Consider the following 18,523-nt stretch of genomic DNA (forward strand, 5'->3'; position numbering starts at 1 on the left):
GGAATGGATGATTGTGCCTGAGAAGGATAGGAAAAGAGATGTCAGAAATAAGACCAAGGGCTGAGAGGGAAGAAGATATGTGAGGGAGCAGCCAGAACTTGAGCCAGTCTCTTCCTCTTGTCCCTTTCCTCCGATCACCCCAGGAACTGGCCTCCCATCTCCCCTTCTTTGCTGCCAGGAGCCTTCCACTCCTCTGTCTCCTCCAGAATCCCCCCAGCAAACTGGCAGCAGCTTCTTCTGTCACCTCTTGTCCATATTCTATTGAGGAGGGGGAAATCTCTTTGAAGTCTTCAAAGGACCGTTAATGTTGTTCTTATTATTTTGTAGGAAATAGAGAGTAACTCAAAAGAAAAATATTGCAGAAGGTTAAAAGATGAAAATAATTCTTAAAAGCCTATAATGTGCAGCCTTTTTGAGAGGTGCAGTCACAAACTCTGAGGCTCTGTGGAGCCTTTCGCCTGTTATGGTCAAGTTGATCACCTTTCCACAGGTCCACCTCTCCTTGCACCTGATTCTGCTATTGTCTTATAGTGCATGTCTGACTGTTTATATGACTGCCTCCCAAAGACTTCTTTAGGAAAGGACCATATTTTATTCTTCTTCTTATGAACAGCACCTGAGACCATAGCCAACACAAGAATGAATCAATGAATGAAAATCCAAGGTTGATCTTTCTGAGCTCTTGTCATACTAATTTCTTTTAACTATTTTTTTTAAGACCGAGTCTCACTCTGCCGCCCAGGCTGGAGTGCAGTGGCATAATCTCAGCTCACTGCAGCCTTCGCCTCCTGGCTTCGAGCAATTCTTGTGCCTCAGCCTCCCGAGTAGCTAGGACTACAGGCATGCACCACCGCACCTGGCTAGTAATTGTGTTTTTAGTAGAGATAGGGATTCACCATATTGCCCAGGCTGGTCTTGAACTCCTGGGCTCAAGCAATCCACCTGCCTCGGCCTCTCAAAGTGCTGGGATTTACAGGCATGAGCCACCATGTCTGGCCAATTTTCTTTTAATTCTTTTTCTGAGATTAAGTCTTCCTTGATCTCCAATATATTACAAAGACTAGTGGATCCCAGTCACCTAGATTCGGACCCTCTATTTTTACTTCTGCTCCACGGAGGAAAAAAACAAGTGTTCATGGTTACCAATGTTGGTGATCCTATTTTTACAAAAGACTTCTATGTACTCCTCTCACCTTCTCCCTGCTTCCCCAGGAAACACTAAAAACAAGTTGTCTTGACTCAATCTCATTTCAATTCAGTAGTATCTTCTTTCATAAGACAGTTCTCCATAAAGTAGATTATGTGACTGTAGCCTTGTTTTTAGCAAATAACATTATATATACTCAGTCACTCAAAAATCATAGTATGAAAGTAATAAATATTAAAAGGAACAGTGATTTTCCTATTCTCAGAGGTCAAGCTATAGTCTTCCATGATAATCATAATAATTGTATTAATAAATAAGATGTACTCAGTATTTACTATATGTCAACAGTCTTACTGACTTGGCACTATATTATCATGATTTTCCAGTAGAGGAGATAGAAAGAGGTTAAATAATTTGCAGGTCATACAGCATCATACTAAATGAGGTGAATGAGAGAAAACTCATTTTGTTTCAGGAACTGTTTTAAGCTCAGCTCTATTCATGCTTTCTGTTTCACTTTTTAAAATGAAAATTAATTAACATTTTTTCTCCCAGGCTTGTTTTGCTTATTACAGGATATTATTCTGATGCTTACATTCCTAATCTTTCCAGTTTCTGATATTTATACACATTTGAAAGAGTGTATGTGGAAGAAATATTTGGACTTAACATGTTTTACAGTGTAGCATTAGGATCAGTTTTATGACAGCTACCCAGAACTACAAATCCATCACATAATAGTCTTACATAGAGAATACAAAATCCTGGTATTTTCATCCCTGTTTGCCATATTGCACCTTACAGGGCCATTTGAACACCCAGGCCCACTGCTGAGCCTTCCAATGCTACAAAAAAGACCACAGAACTATTTCAAATGCATGGATATGAAATGCCTGGTACTCTGCCAAAATCCTTCCGCCTTTTGAATTTTAAAAATGACTCGATATTTAATGCAAAATGTACTACAAAGTACACAACCATTTCTCTGCACCAAAAAAAGTATTGTTCATGTTTGAGACTATGTAGATTTGTGAAAGCAAAGAAGAAAAAAAGAGAAGAGTTATAAAAAACCAAATGTTCTTCTCTTTTATTATCTATACAGCCAAGACTAGATATTTAAAACAGTGTTTACTTGGCGTGGTGACTTTTTTCTTTGCACATCTTAAATTTCAAGATGTCCATAGAACATTCTCCTCTACTAACTAAAATCTTGTTGTAGTGAAAAATACTTTGTTCAAAATTTCTACATCCTGCTGAAATGGAATCACTTTCCAAAGAATTTTCACAGCTGTAGATACATTAAATATCCTAATGTCACTCATTGTTTATCTGACATACTTTGAATGAGTAGGAGGTAGAATTTCAAGAGGGATGAGGAATTTCAAGGGGTATGGGGGCATTCCAACAGTATTGGCCCCTTCTGTTCTGGAGAAACCCCTAGCAAACTCACCTGCCCCGGCGCTATAAGGAGTTCTTTTCCCAGATGTTTTGCTAACATTGTGGAGGGCCCAGAGAGATGCCAGATCCAAATAAAGGGATTCTGTCTGTTCACAGGTTAACTTCACTACCCCCCAAACCAGAGTTAATTATGCCTGTGATCACTTATAAATTCAAGGCATCACATAACTGCACAATCTAAAAGAAACGGCCATAAAGCCAATCATTATCATCGTATTCAAACACGTTATATTTCTCAATATAAATCTTAAGTGGTAAATCAGAAAGTTGCTTCTCACTTGTGCATTCATTAATTGAACTGACATATGTAAAGAGCTTGCTATGTGGTAGGTGTTATGATAGGCTAGGAATAAATGATAAGACAAGATGAAATGAAATGAGATACCCTTTGAAAAATGGGTTGTATTAAAATTTAACTGTTTCTGACCCTTTATCTCCAATATGTTGTGAGCAAATGAAGAGTAGAGACCACACCTTTTTCATCTGTATATCCCCAACCTCTAGGACAATGCTAATCAATATTTATTGAGTGACTAAATGAGTGATCCATATGAGCATAATAATTTTCAGATTAAAAATGTGTTATAGTAGAGGCATGTTGTGGAAGCAGAGGGAGGAAGCAATTCTCTCCGCTAATTAAGCCACCAAAATGTGTGAGAAAGAGCAGTTTCAGTGCTGTGCCTCTGCTTATCAAAAATGCTTACCAAATGTTTTTGTAAAATATGTTGGTAAAAGAAGAGCTTCTGATTTTAGTACTCTTAAATAGAGAAATAATTCCTTCTGTCTGTTCAAGAAAGAATCAGTCAGAATTGAATCTTACTTAAAAGAACTTCAAATTTCTCATGGGATTTTGTAACTTCAAACAGGAAACTCTGTTGGCAATTTGGAGAAAATTTACCTTCTGTACATAGCATCCAGCCCTATCGATCAATATCTATTTGTTGTTTTATCTTCTTGTCAAAAACAAATATTCTCTTCCCTGCAACTTTTCCATATAAATAATATATTCTTAGTTGAAAGAAATCAGTATGTCTCTTTATAAGATTATGGGAAACCCAGGGCAGACTAAAGCAGTTTCTCGCTTCTTATTATGACAAGTCAAATTTTGAAGTAATTCAAATTTTTAACATAAAACACTCTACAAATCCCTATATATATTTTACCCAAAGAGCAAGTGGCTTCCTCTTTCCATTTTCAATCAGTTGTCCCCTAGAATAACTTGAAAAGTCTCAGAGTGAGAAAACAAAATGTAAAGGAAGATAAAAGATTTAAAGAAACATTGATTTATGAAGCCATTTCAGTTTGTGCTTTTGATAATTTGCGTATATTAGCCTGGTTCTCTTAAATAGCTTGTTACATGTTAATTATACACCAATACACAATTTTATTGAGAATTTTTGAATGTCAATCTAGAACAAGAAAGTAAAGTTTGTATAGGCAAAAGTTCCAGGGTAATTGGCTTAGAAACAGAACATATTCCACTATGCCAAAAGACAATAATGGAGAAAATGAATAAAGTATGTATTATGCGCTGTGTTTTCTCTCTGCATTGAAATGGAAAACATTACAAACAAAATACTATTATTTTATTTTAAAAATAAAATAACCTTTTTTTTTTTTTTTTTTTTTTTGAGATGGAGTCTCACTCTGTCACCAGGCTGGAGTGCAGTGGCGCCATCTTGGCTCACTGCAATCTCCGCCTCCCGGGTTCAAGCAATTCCCCTGCCTCAGCCTCCAAAGTAGCTGGGACTACAGGTGCACACCACCATGCCCGGCTAATTTTTTGTGTTTTAGTAGAGACGGGGTTTCACCTTGTTGGCCAGGATGGTCTTGGTCGCCTGACCTCTTGTTCTGCCCACCTCAGTCTCCCAAAGTGCTGGAATTACAGGCGTGAGCCATCACGCCCGACCAATTACTATTTTAATAATAAACTGATATGCTAATATTAATTCTTTAAGCTTTTACTGTGCCTTTTATATTACCAAAGAATTAACTGTACTAGCAGCCTTAATTCACAAAGAAAGACTTACCTGGCCATGTGATTGACCACATCACAGACTCCTAAGGCTGATCCCGCCCCTAAAAGTCTGTGATTCATCCAGACTTGTGCCCTGTGATGCATCCAGTCTGTCAAACACATCTGGCTCTTTTATGTCTTGAGATGGCAGTCAGAATTGCACATGAAGTTGAAGGCATACTGCCATGGCTTTTCGTAAAAGCAAGAGAAGTGTATAGACTTTTTCTGTGCACTTCCTGATGCTGCCCCACTCCCAGGTTGTTTGGCCTGAAGTTTTAGGGAAAATCTATGTTTTGCAACCTCAGCACACACTGGTGGTTGGCTTCCTGGGTTGCGGCTGACAGCCAGCATTCCATGGGTGCAGTTTTACTACCTTACTGCAAAGGCATTGCCAGAGATATAGTCATTTTGGAGCAATATGCTGCTTTCCTGCTCGTTTGCACAGGACTCTGAGGAGCTTCCCGTTATCCATCCTCATGCACTTGTCTTTCTGCTTCCTAGACACTTAACAGATTTTATTGGCTATTTGTAAATCAAACTGGTCCCAACTAATGACAATTCCTGATGAGCATAGCTCTTAAATTTTTCCATTTGGGATGTATCAGCTTTTCTCTACTCCTTGCTTCCTGTGTTAATGCCAGTGCCTTTTCTCACAATGAAATAGGGACCCTGGTCCCATGTTTTGCTCAAAATATGGGCTGATAACCAGAGGAATATATGCTACCTAACTGTGGTTGGCTAACTCGCCAACAGAAGACGCTTTTCACTTTGGGTTTCATAAACTAATTTTGTGCAGAATAATCTCACAGTCTCTATAATTTATTTAAACAAATCTTCAGAAACGTAATTTTTTTGTTAGAGAATTCCTGAATTTGAAATTAGGGTAACTACAGGTACTTTTTCATCACAAATTTTTTTCAACGATTATTTCCTACTCACAATACAACTGTGCTTATGTGATATATTTACTCTTCAAAAAAAGCTGGTATTTTTTAAAGGCGCCCTCTTTAAAATTGGACACCCTCCTCTTCACCCTGTTATATTTACAAAAAATGTTCTTTTAAAAAAGATCCATTTGTATTTGTCTTTAGTGCTCCCATTCTCTGTTGTAGAGTCAGTCATCTCTGCTCACTCCTCAAACCGCATATTTATCCAGTGCCCGGGATAAACAAAGTATGAACTCACCCAATCTTGGTGTGCTTGCCACGACCTAAATCCCTGCATACCCCCAGAATCCTTCTTCATGACAGAGTCACATTTGCAATCTGGCACAGTAGCTTGCATAACAATAGATTCCAGTGGCCTAATTTCACCCTTGAGTTCCTGTAAAACCCTCATTCGGCTGCCCTCCACTTGGTGATTTATCTAGATTTATTGTGTCAATTTGGCAGAACAGCTCTGATATAACCACTGTTGGATCTAATATCATCAATCTTCCATTTCCAGGAACAATACAGGACTGGCAATCTCCCCATGATCTTCTTCGTTAAAAGCTAAGGTCTAAGAGTACACCTATGAACTATCATTGTTTCATCCTTTGGAGAACTCTCTGTTCCAAAATCATCGGTGGTCAATCCTCTCCTTTTAAATAAATTATTCTCTTGGATTCATTGAAAGGAACTGTGTTGCTCTCGAAGGCTCACATATAATGTTCCTCGATTTCTTTGCATTTTGAGGATCACATTATTGCTATGTGATTGCTAATCTCCCATACCTTGTAGACTTTACTGTTCTCATTATTTGAACCATGTTACAGTTTAGGAAAAGAGTTAATTACCTCCTGAAGTCAAATGTTTGATACTTCCAGTTATCCATGTAATGGGAGGACAGGAATAATTTTGAATAGGCTGGTTTTTACAAAATTATTGCATTTCTATCACAGCTACCTGCTCTAAAATTAATAAATAACTCACTGAGTGGATGGACACTCAAAATTCTTGGTGTAACTTTTATAATGATTACTAATAATTCCTTAATATAAGAAATGTATTAATCACTAACTCTATGTGAGACCAAGTGCTAGGCGCTAGGAATTCAAGTAATTCAGAAAACATCATCTCTGCACTGAATGGTCTCACAATGTAGAATACAGTCACATTGCGGACATGTAAAAATCACATCAAGGTCATTCATTGTGACAGATGCCACATAATAGGTAAAAAGTGAAGGGCAGAGTGATTTCCTAGACATCTAGGAGAAAAGCTGTTTTCAGAGCAGGGTGAATAATGATATTGAGTGGCATCTTGACAAATGGATGGGAGGGTTGTGGGCAGACCACGTTAGGAGGGGAGGGGCCAGGAGGCGTTGAACAGTTTGACCATGGTGTGCGGTACAACAACAGAAATGGTAGCAGAGGAGACTAGATGAGACTGCTGGGTGTGCCATGAGCAAACGTTAGAACTTCATCCTGAGGGCATAAGGCGGCCAGAGGGTTTTAAGCAATGAAATAATATGGTCAAATTTGTGATATGAGCGTGCGAGCAGAGAGATCATTTCAGAGGTTATGACCATGTTAAAGCAAGAGCTGATGGAAGCAGTGACGGTGGGAATGAAAAGAAGGGAATGGATTCAACATACAGGTAACAAGTCTAGCTGAGTCCTTCAAACATTCGTTCAGGGTGGTAGCAATTAAGGAAGAGCAAGAAGTCAAAGGCGACCCCGACTCAGGATTCATTTTCAGGTAACTAGGTACATGGTGTTTCCAATAACCGGCAGAAGGACTGCAGGAGGAACAGCAGGTTAGTACTAAGGTTAGTCTGAGTATTATGGAAGAGCTCTGTAAAGATAATGAGTTCTCTTTTGAACATACTTAGTTTGGCATGAGGTATCTAAGTGAAGGTTTCTGATAAATGATTACATAAATCTAGTGCTGAGGCTTAGAAATAAATATGAAAGAGTCACTAGCATAGGGTTCAGTCAATTTTACATTCTGGCTGGTTGTATTTGAGGTATTACACTAAGAATGACAGTGACAGTGATAAATAACAAATGATCCCTCTCTGAAACCTAGTAAGGAACAAAACCACAATTATTTATATTTTATTCTTCTTATATATAAGGTATATGAATCTTATTCATATAAATTATTTATTCCATGTACTAAAGCTTTGCCAATACAAGCTTTACTTACCTTTCAGACACATTATTATTTTAAATAACTCTTTTGATCATTCTTAAGATTAGCAACTATCAAATAAATGAATTACTAATATGATACAGTTCCCGATTCCAAAGTATAAGAATAAACAGTTGATTCCAGCTGGAAAATCATTTAGCTGAAACATTATACTTTTTATCATATCCCCTTTATATCACATTGATGAAGGACAGATTTGTTATACTTCCTGAATCAATGAAGATTTGGCAGCACTTGTGTCATTTGGGTAGAAAGAAAGTGTTCAAACAGAGCTTTTACTTTTTTTTAAGACAGAGTCTCCCTCTGTTGCCCAGGCTGGAGTGCAGTGGCACAATGTTGGCTCACTGCAACCTCCACCTCCTGGGTTCAAGCGATTCTTATGTCTCAGCCGCCTAAGTAGCTGGGATTACAGACGTGCACCACCACACCTGGCTAATTTTTGTATTTTCGGTAGAGACAGGATATCACCATGTTGGCCAGGCTAGTCTCAAACTCCTGACCTCCAGTAATCTGCCCACCTCAGCCTCCCAAAGTGCTAGGATTACAGACGTAAGCCACCGTGCTCGGCCAGAGCTTTTACTTTTGCCCCTTTAAAATAGCAGCTCTCTTTGCAAAGTAAATATATCACATAAGCACAGTTGGCTTGTGGGTAGGAAATGATGGTTGAAGAAAATGTGTGATGAAAAAGTCCCCATAGTTACCCTAACCTCAAATTCAGAAATTCTCTGACAAAAAAAAAAAATGATTCTCTGAAGCTCTGTTTAAGTAAATTATAGAGATTGTGGAATTATTGTGCGTAAAAATCATTTTATGAAACTCCAAGTGAAAAGCATGTTCTGTTATTTAAATCCATAGTTAACTAGTAGATATTCCTCTGGCTATCAGCCCATATTTTGAGCAAGTGACATATACAAAGAATAAGCTAAGAGATTCTGATGTCTCTTAAGGAAACCTTGAATAGACAGTTTTTCAGATATGTGCATTGAATTGTTTTCACAACCTTTTATAAAACGGATGTGCTCACATAAGGCACGCAGCTATGTATTCTATGATTTCTACAGAATAGAAAATGTCAAACCTTGTTGCTGGAAGTGCTCCAAATGACATCGTGGTTTTCTTTTGTTTTTGTGTTTGTTTTTTTTCTATTACCATTGAACAGGGAAGGCCATGGTAAAATTTCAGTATTTGCTGCCAAAATGGCTTTAGCCACCTTGTGTGGAGGGAAGATCATGGACAAGTTAAGATGTAAGTTATTGTTCTTTGTGTCTCTGTTTGCTTTTCCCTGCTAGGTACCACCCTTTTCTCTCCCTCATTCCCCCATGTCCCCTCCCCATTTGTATCTTTCCTCATTCTATGAGAGTTGTTTGAAATACATTTTTCACTGATGTTTGGATTTCGTCACAGCGACATTTTCGTATTAGATAAATGCTAATGAAGTGAATGTTTTCCTCTACTTATAACCTGTTGAGTATCACCAACTGGCCTCTTTCTGAAATTAAAGCAAAATAAGCACTCTTTGCAGTTAGTTGTGCTATACTGCGTTACAGGTGGCACAGGATGACAGGGACATGAAGGCTTAGTGGGAAACCTTCTCCTTTAAATCTTCTAAAAGCAAGACTCCTGGCACATTTCCTCATTCTTCTCAGCCAGCACTGTTCAAATCACTGGGAACTCCAAAGGTTTCAAAGCCAACAATGTCAGGAAAAAAGAATAGGAATTACATAGAGACAGCATTGACAGAGTTAACTAGATGCCAATAAAAGCATGGTAGCTAAAGTACATTGAGTAATTGTGGGCCTTAATGAACATTTTGTCTCTAAATATGGTAGAGTTCCTTAACCAACAACACCCTGGGGATTGTTTGTTTGTTTGTTTGTTTGTTTTCTTTAGGTAAAGAAACTGAGACTCAGTTAACCATATGGCTAAGATGACACCAGGATTTGAACCCTGACTTTTTTTTTCTACACAGGTGGTTCACAAATTTTAGCATGCATCAGAATCACCTGGAGGGCTTTGGTAAAACATAGATTTCTGGGTCCCACCCCAAGAATTTCTGACTCAGTAGGCCTAGGATGAGGGTGGGTGACAAGAATATTTATTTCTAACTAGTTGAAAATGATGTTGATGCTGCTGTTTAAATTTAAAACTTCCATTTAACCCTATCCTTTCCCCTAAATAGTATGAATTGGGGCTATAATGCTGTGTTAGAAAGGGCACTGTCCTGGGAATTGGGAGTTCCAGGTTGCAAGCCCAGCTATGTGACTAATTTGCTGAGTTATCCTTTGGCAGTTACTTCACTTCTTTAGTCCTCAGCCTCCTTCTGTATCCTAAATTTTGGGATTTTGTGAGATACCCATAGAGTCACACCTGGCTGCATGCAGCCATCTGTGTGGCTCACAGCACAAGGCTCACCTGCTGCCTGTCCTCTTCTGAGTGAGATCTCTTGCTTCTTGATCCACCCAAAAGGAAAGAATAAAGACACAGAAAACACCTTTTGTTCCTTTGAAATTTCCCCAGAGATGCTCCAGGGATGAGTCATTCCAATGGACCAGTAAGTAAGTGAAAGGGACAACAAAGCTTCAGGTAGCCATACAGCTTCCCTCACTTCTGGGACTTCCCTCCATGGAGAGCCAAAGGCAGCCAGGATTCAGAGAAGCCTAGCCAGACCTTAGGAGGAGCCATGTAGCTTCTCTTTTGTTAGCCTGAAAGATATAGAAAATTAAAAACTATCTACCTCAGTGCTTAGTTAAGAGATAATAGCTAAATTAGAAGGTGCTGACACCAAGGGCTTTTTTTTTCCAAAAAAAAAAAGCTTCAGAGTAATCCTCGGGCATTTCCTTCAAGGTTAAGCCAGAAAGAGAAAGTTTAGCAAAACGAACCAAGGCCAAGGAAGGAAGTTCTGAGAACCTTGTCTGCCAACCCCAACTGGCCATTTACGAAGAGGACATTAGATAAATGTAAAAAACAAAACAAAAGCTAAACAAAAAAATCCACTTGAGAGACATCTAAACATACCTATTTAATATTATATTAATAGGTACCTGGATAGAAGGGTCCCATATTAAAATAGGTTTAAGGAAATCTAAGAAAACCAGTTTTCTGCATCTCAGAACATCGTCAACCTTTAACATACCAGGCTAATTCTGAGCCCTCGAAGTCCTGGTGTTTGCTATCTTTCCACTCAGCTTTGCTCAGTGTAAGATTTCATCCTCCTCCTAGAGTAAGGGTGGAGGGTGAGGGAGGGGGGCTTGGTGGAGGTGACAGTCACAGGAGTCACATCTCACTACAGAGGTCCCCAAGCCCTTACAGCTCATCGCCTAGGGTGGTGTCTTAGACCAATTACTAAACTAATTACTGGTTAGAGAAAAAGTATGACAGCAATGGCCATTGTGTAATCCACTTTCACCTCCTGTTCTCAGAAGGGCCATCCCTTTCCCTCAACCCATGAGCAACCCATGAACAAATGTGGGACAAATAAAAATGAAGGGACTAGCTGGTAGGTAAGGGACTAGCAATATCCGCACAGTTACAAAGCTCAAAATATAACTAAGTTATTGATTAGATCTTTACAATTGTGAAAACCCTTCCAGTTCTCTCTTGGGTCCAGGAGTTCAAAAGAAACAGTATAACTGCTACAGTGCTTTCTCCTCACCCCATCCCATCACCCTCCAAAAAGCACTCTCTAGTGGCCAAAGTCTATCCTCTTTAGGGCAGTGAAAGAAGCAACGAATGCATGTGTCCCCTAGGAGGTAGACTAAGTTTTCTAGTCTGCAGAAACAAGCTTCACGATATCACAGATTCTGTAGAAATAAAGATAGTGTGACCCCGATAAATCGCATTCCCCACTTTGAGAGCAGTGCACCTGAATCACACCCTTATGTGTCCCTGGTTCTCTGACTGTGAGGAGTCATTCTTTGTATAGTTAATCCTAGGAAGATGATTTTAGCGGTTTCCAGGTAACTTGGTTAAAATCAATTTGACCAAAAACAATTTAGTTAAAGGTAATTTGGTCACAAACATCTCTCCAGAATGTTAGCTGGTCAAAAATGAATATCCTGAGTCATGAATATTTCTAGTTTCAGTGATAATTATTAATTGAATGAGCCAATGTGGGCAAATTTACCCACAAAATCTGCCCACAGAGACCAGTGGCTGCCCCTTGGTGAGTGGGATTGTGGGTGTTCCTATTGTATTCTTTTGCTGGCTTGCATTTTAATGATAAAACAGATAAGGCAGCCAGGCATGGTGGCACATGCCTTTAGTCCCAGCTACCCAGAAGGCTGAGACAGGAGAATCACTTGAACCCAGGAGGCAGAGGTTGCATGAGTTGAGATCACGCCACTACACTGGGCAACAGAGCGAGACTCCATCTCAAAAAAAACAAATCAAAACAAAACAAAACAAAAAAACAGGTAAGGTCGTGATTTTCTACATTGCTTCTGTAATAAGAAAAAGTAAAATGAAGGAATATGGGATGTTTCAGGCTTGAGGGTTTTGTTTTCCCTGCTTTAAAGTTTTTCTAATTCACGTTAAGCCAAAATGCCAGCTGTGCTTGTTTGGCAATTTTCCTATTTTTGTGCATAGTGTTGAGAGACATTTAGCTTGTTCCAGCTACTCCCTTATTGTTGGGGAACACAGAGCAAGAATAATTGGCTGAAAATAAGTCGGAAATTTTAAAAAACAAAGAGAAAGCAACAGAAAATTTGAAGTTGATTTTCTTAATGCTTTAAAATGCATTAGAAGAGAAAACAACACTATGTTGCAACATAATTTCCAGTAATTAGGGCCACCATTCAGTGGTAGGGTGTTCCCTGTGTAATTCCAGGGAGCATCATTGACACAGCCTAGGAGATGAAGGGCGCCCCCTGCAGTCATGTGCCATGGCAACCTAAACATAAACTTACCTAATAATACTACTATTTTGTCAGATTGTTCTTGGCCCAATTATAAGCTGTTTTAATGGGTTGGAACATTTGTTTATACTTCTGTCTTAGGGCTCCTGGATAGTTCTAAGGATCTTAAGGGATTCTAAATCCAATGCTGTAAGCCTGGTATGTCATATGCTGTTCTAAAGCTTTGAGGAGGACTTTTTAAGTCTTTTTAAAAGACTAGTATTATGGAAAATACTGCATATTTATTGAGTTTCTATTACTGAACTGGTTGTTTTGCCTCTACGCCTACCCATAGGCTTTCTAACGCACTGACCTACTTTAAATTCTTCAGTATCTCCCTCAACATCTTCTGGACACAACCTAAACTCCTCAGTAGAATTCAGCCATAAAAAAAGAATGAAATCCTGTCATTTGAGGCAACAGGGATGAGCCTGGAGGACATTATGTTAAGTAAAATAAGTCAGGCACGGAAAGATAAATACTGCATGTTCTCACTCATATGTGGGAGCTAAAAAAAAAAAACTGAACTCACGGAAGTAGAATTGTGCTTATTAGAGGCTGGGAAGGGTAGGGGGCTGCAGGGGGTTGGGGGGATAGGGAGAGGTTAGTTAATGGCTACAAAATTACAACTATGTAGGAGGAATACATTCGAGTGTTCTATAGCACTGTAGGGTGACTATAGTTAACAAAACTTTATTGTATATTTTCAAAAAGCTGGAAGAGAAGATATTGAATGTTCCCAATACAAAGAAATGATAAATGTTTGAAATGAAGGTAACGCCCATTATCCTGATGTGATCATTACACACCAAACACATGTATCAAATATCACTCTGTAGCCCATAAATATGTACATTAATTTTTTTACTCAGATAGAATCTCTGTAGTCTCATGGTTAATAAACTATTTGAAACAGCAGAAACCCTTTATAAATGGAGTATTTAATGAAAATGAGAATCAATTCATGTTCTCAAAACCATAATCCAGTAAAAGCCTGTGATATGCTTAACATCTGACTTTGGTGTAAAAACAATGTTCCCAGATTATATTTTGACCTTGAAAAATTAAACCTAAAGTGAATAGAAGTGGCACATTCACAGCAGTTTATCCCAGCAGCTGTGCTGGCCTGGTGACAAGCTAGTTAGCATGGTGACAAACTATATAATAGCAAACCCTTTCATTCTAATAGTGATTTGCACAGAGGAATTATAAAGCACCTTGGGAAATTATGTCATTAATATTCATTAAGTGCACACAGTGGCAGAAATTGAAGAACAGTGGTTCAGTGAAGCCACAGGCCCTTCAGAGAAAGACCCAGGACCCTGACTTTACCTCATTGATCATCCACAAGACCAGGCTTCCTCTTCACTATATGAGTCAGAAAACCCTTCCCTGTAAATCAAGTGCCTTCCACCCAGAAAACTGTAATTTATAGAAAGTTTTCTGCTTCTGTAGGAAGTTAATCAAGTGTTTATCATTACATCTTTATCCTCATTGTGTCTTTGATTTTTCAAATATCTTACACCAAAATCCGAAAGTTTTAGTGATAATATAAATTGGTAAATTTCTAGCTAGATAAATGAATATACACACACCCCAACTTTATAGTAAAATTCTCATTGTGTTTCGAATGAAGTCAGCGTCTCTCTCATATATACAAAAATTTCTCTTGTTGAGCTACATGAGAGTTAATAGATGACCTCAAAACAAAAACATAGTGTCTTATTAAAGACATTTAATAGGTGTCTCTCTCATTAAAATGTTAATTTTACCCAAATTACTTGTGATTGCTATGTGCCAGAATCATCTACAAAAAGAAACCAGAGAAAACATTATGCCAGGAATATTTCAGCATAAAAATTAGCTTTTATATTACTCTTTCATAAAAAATGTTTATTTTGCTACCTTTTTGTCGTTTGTAGCAGATATATTGAACAAAAACAGTGGAGAATGTTCATGTGATGAATATATGCCTTTCCTTTTCCTTTCATCAGATATTTTCTCAATGATTTCTGACTCCAGTGGGGTGATGGTTTATGGACGATATGACCAATTCCTTCGGGAAGTTCTCAAACTACCCACAGCAGTTTTTGAAGGTCCTTCATTTGGTTACACAGAACAGTCAGCCAGATCCTGTTTCTCCCAACAGGTAGGAGAAAAATATGTTTAAGGAAGTATCTCTTTCAAACAGTGGTTGCTGTCCTTCTAGATGTCATTCCAGGTCACAAATACTCGGACAAATTATTCTATGTGATAGCAACCTGTAGTGTATTTTTCAGCCTCTGACATATGACCTCTGAGCCAATAACTAAACCCAGCACATCTGCATCACAATAATAGACAGTGTTTACTGACCATGAGGCAGGCACTGTGCTAAATTTTTTCCTTTCATTCTCTAATTTAATCCCTACAACAACCCTTCTGTGTTAGTCTCTTTTCACACTGCTTTAAAGACATACCAGAGACTGGGTAATTTATAACGAAAAGAGGTTTAACAGACTCACAGTTCCGCCTCAGGAAACTTACAATCCTGGTGGAAGGTGAAGGGAAGCAAAGACCTACCTTCTTCACATGGCGGCAGGAAAGAGAAAGAATGAAAAGCCCAGGGGAATCTGCCATTTATAAAACCATTGGATCTCCTGAGAACTCCCTCACTATCACGAAAACAGCATGGGGGAAACCACCCCATGATCCAATCACCTCCCACCAGGTCTCTCCCTCAACACCTGGGAATTACAGTTCAAGATGGGATTGGGTGGGGACACAAAGCCTCACCATATCACCTACACCCTCAGTGTCATTATTTGTACTATCACTGCACTTTCAAAAGGGCTTAATTGTCTCACTCAGCCTCGTGTGAAATACATGCTTGACCCAGCAACAAGCTTTAACATTGGTTTAGCAAAGGATACCAGAAAGGAATCCCAACATCTGCCACTTCATGACCTGAGAGGCCCAAAATATGGCAAACACAGCTGCCTAAATCTTCTACAGCATGATACATTTGGGGTTCCAAGTGATGTGTTTTAACTGGGTATGGCTCAAGCTACCCTGGGAAGCTGCATAGTTTAGGGGGCTATCTATGTGTGTACCTCTCTGGTCATGTAGAGAGACTCCAGGCCCATTCTCCAGCGTAGCCCAGTGGTAGCATAGAAATCCATACATTAAAGGTTAGTTTACCATTTTTTGAGAATCCAAACTAACTTTTTTGTCCTCTAAAAAGGCCTCTTGACTGGGTGTGGTGGCTCACCCCTATAATCCCAGGACTTTGGGAGGCCGAGAGTCAGGAGCTCAGGAGTTCAAAACCAGTGTGAGCAACATAGGGAGACCCCATTTCTACGAAAAATTTTTAAAACTTAGCCAGGCATGGTGGTACATGCTTGTAGTCCCAGCTTCTCAGGAGGCTGAGGCAGGAAGATAGCTTGAGCCCAGATGACGCCACTGCATTCCAGCCTGGGTGACAGAGCAAGGCCCTGTCTCAAAAAATAAAAAAAGGTATATCCCTGCCCCATAAAATGCATACAACAAATGCTCACTACACTGAACTTTATGGATTAAGAGTCAGGAAGTTTTTTCTTTTTACTGAAATTAACTTTTAAAAATGTCAGTAGCCCGGGTGAGGTGGCTCACTCCTGTAAGCCCAGCACTTTGGGAGGCCAAGGCGGGCGGATCACAAGGTCAGGAGTTTGAGACCAGCCTGTCCAATATGGTGAAACCCCGTCTCTACTAAAATTACAAAAATTAGCCGGGCATGGTGGCAGGCACCTGTAGTCCCAGCTAGAAGCAGGAGAATCGCTTAAACCCGTGAGGCAGAGGTTGCAGTGAGCCGAGATTGTGCCACTGCACTCCAGCCTGGGAGACAGAGCAAGACTCCATCTCAAAAAAAAAAAAAAAAAAAAAAAGTCAGTCACTTCAAAACACAAATCTATTTTTTCATTCAATTTTACTGCTTTCCAACTTTTCTCATGGCATGCTAAATGTATGGCTCCTTTTATTTTTATAGTGCTTTATGCCTCACAAAGTGAATTATCTGATTTATGGCTTGCAACAACCCTGTGACCTAACAAGGAAAATATGATTCTTTTTTAACAATATAAAGTTCATAGCTAGTGAGGGCAGGGGGCTGAATTTTTAACTCTGGACTTCTAATTCCATCTGTTAATGTTACTCTTGTGTTCTTGTTGTTGTTGCTTTTGTTTTGTGCACTTTCAGTTCATATTTACAAATATGCAGATGATCTGACTCAAGGAAATGTAACTACCTGTTGTATTACTTCACCCAATCATGGAAACAAGATTAATTTCATTTATAACTGAATTCCTAAATTTTAGGTAGTGTATTATAGAATAATTGGTAAATGTGCTAATGCCTCAGAATATATGTCTCATTCAAAATCAGCTAGAATAATAAGACTGGGGTTTAAAAAAAAAATCTTAGAAGGACGTATGCTGGGTGTGATGGCTCATACAGTAATCCTAGCACTGAGAGGCTGATACAGGAGGAGAGCTTGAGTCCAGCAGTTCAAGACCAGTCTGGACAACATAGTAAGATCTCATCTCTGAAAAAAAAAAATTAAACAATTAGCCAGGTGTGGTGGCACACACTTATAGTCCCAGCTACTTGGGAGGCTGAGAGGAGAGGATCCCTTTAGCCCCAGGTGTTCAAGGTTGCAGTGAGTTATGATTGTGCCACTGCACTCCAGCCTGGGCAACAGAGTGAGATCCTGTCTCTAAAAAAAAAAAAAGAGAAAAAAGGACCTATGTGTTCAAGAATTATATGTGATGTTGACACGTTCAAAATTCCTTTTGAAATATCCTATAGACTGTTCTGTTATATGATTTGTATATATCCCTAATGATAAGCAACTTATACATGTTGAAATCATAATAACATTGTTGGAAACTTCCAGGAGTGATTTTTAGCCAGTATGGCAAATAGTCAAAATGAATAAGATCATTTCAAGTATGAAAAGAGGTACACAAAAATAATAGGACCAGTTTATTTTTGTACTTAATGAATTGGCTCTTAACAGCTACTCAAGAGTCTGAAGGAGGTAGGAGGAGGTAGGAGGATGGCTTGAGACCAGGAGTTAGAGTCCAGCCTGGGCAACATAGTGAGACCCCATCTTTAAAGCAAATAAATAAATATTTTAAAAAATAAATAAATAAAATTATCCCATCCCCTCTGATATTCTAGTTCAAAATTTCAAGTAGTGATTTTTGCATATAAATATGTATTTTGTTATTTATACCATTACAGCACACGTATTAATATAGCTTTCTAACTTTTATCATTTTGAAAGAAACTTATAGATACAATGCATTCCTTTTGTGCATCCAAAAGGACCTGGATAGTGAGAAAGAAGCAGACCGAATTGAGAGGAATTATATATAAAGTAATAAAAGGAGTGAATTTTTAAAAATGTAGATGGTTCTGTCCTAACAGGATTCCCCTCCTGCTCTTGTATAACAGAACCATTCACATTAACCACTAAATATTTAGTACTTTTAGCTCGAAAGGGAAGTTGTTCTACAAATTTAGAAGACTGACTGATAGGAAAATTGTAGAGTGAGCTATGATGCATTCTTGAGTAAAATTCCATGGAGAATTTCAATTCTTTATTTTGCTTCATTATTTTTATTCTGTCTTTCATATATACAAATAATGCTCTTGAAATTGTTTTTCTCCTGATGATATTATTGACTCAGCCTCAGTGGAGAGAATTCAGTCCTATGTCTGCTTAGGTATAAAAAGCAAGCAATGTTTTCAGTTCTGAACTAGTTTAATAACACATTTGGCAAGTTCTGTTTCTTCAGATATTAGACATTTATTGAGTGCTCTTTTGTTTCAGTCTCAAATGATATGATATTTAC

At 38.6% G+C, this 18,523-nt stretch overlaps 1 protein-coding gene across 26 annotated transcripts in view; it reads left to right on the forward strand.

Annotated features, from left to right (window-relative positions):
• DTNA (dystrobrevin alpha) overlaps positions 1-18,523 on the forward strand; it is a 396,061-nt gene that overhangs the window by 301,471 nt on the left and 76,067 nt on the right. For 24 of the 26 annotated variants that reach the window (XM_054537800.2, XM_054537804.2, XM_054537807.2 and 21 more), the window contains 2 exons: positions 8,918-9,003; positions 14,645-14,799. In XM_054537800.2, the coding sequence (XP_054393775.1) occupies positions 8,918-9,003; positions 14,645-14,799 (241 nt within the window). The remainder of the gene's footprint in view (positions 1-8,917; positions 9,004-14,644; positions 14,800-18,523) is intronic. The other 2 variants (XM_063716878.1, XM_054537814.2) reach the window with 1 other exon arrangement.

This window comes from Pongo abelii, chromosome 17 (assembly GCF_028885655.2).
Source record: "Pongo abelii isolate AG06213 chromosome 17, NHGRI_mPonAbe1-v2.0_pri, whole genome shotgun sequence".
Classification (NCBI taxonomy): domain Eukaryota; kingdom Metazoa; phylum Chordata; class Mammalia; order Primates; family Hominidae; genus Pongo; species Pongo abelii.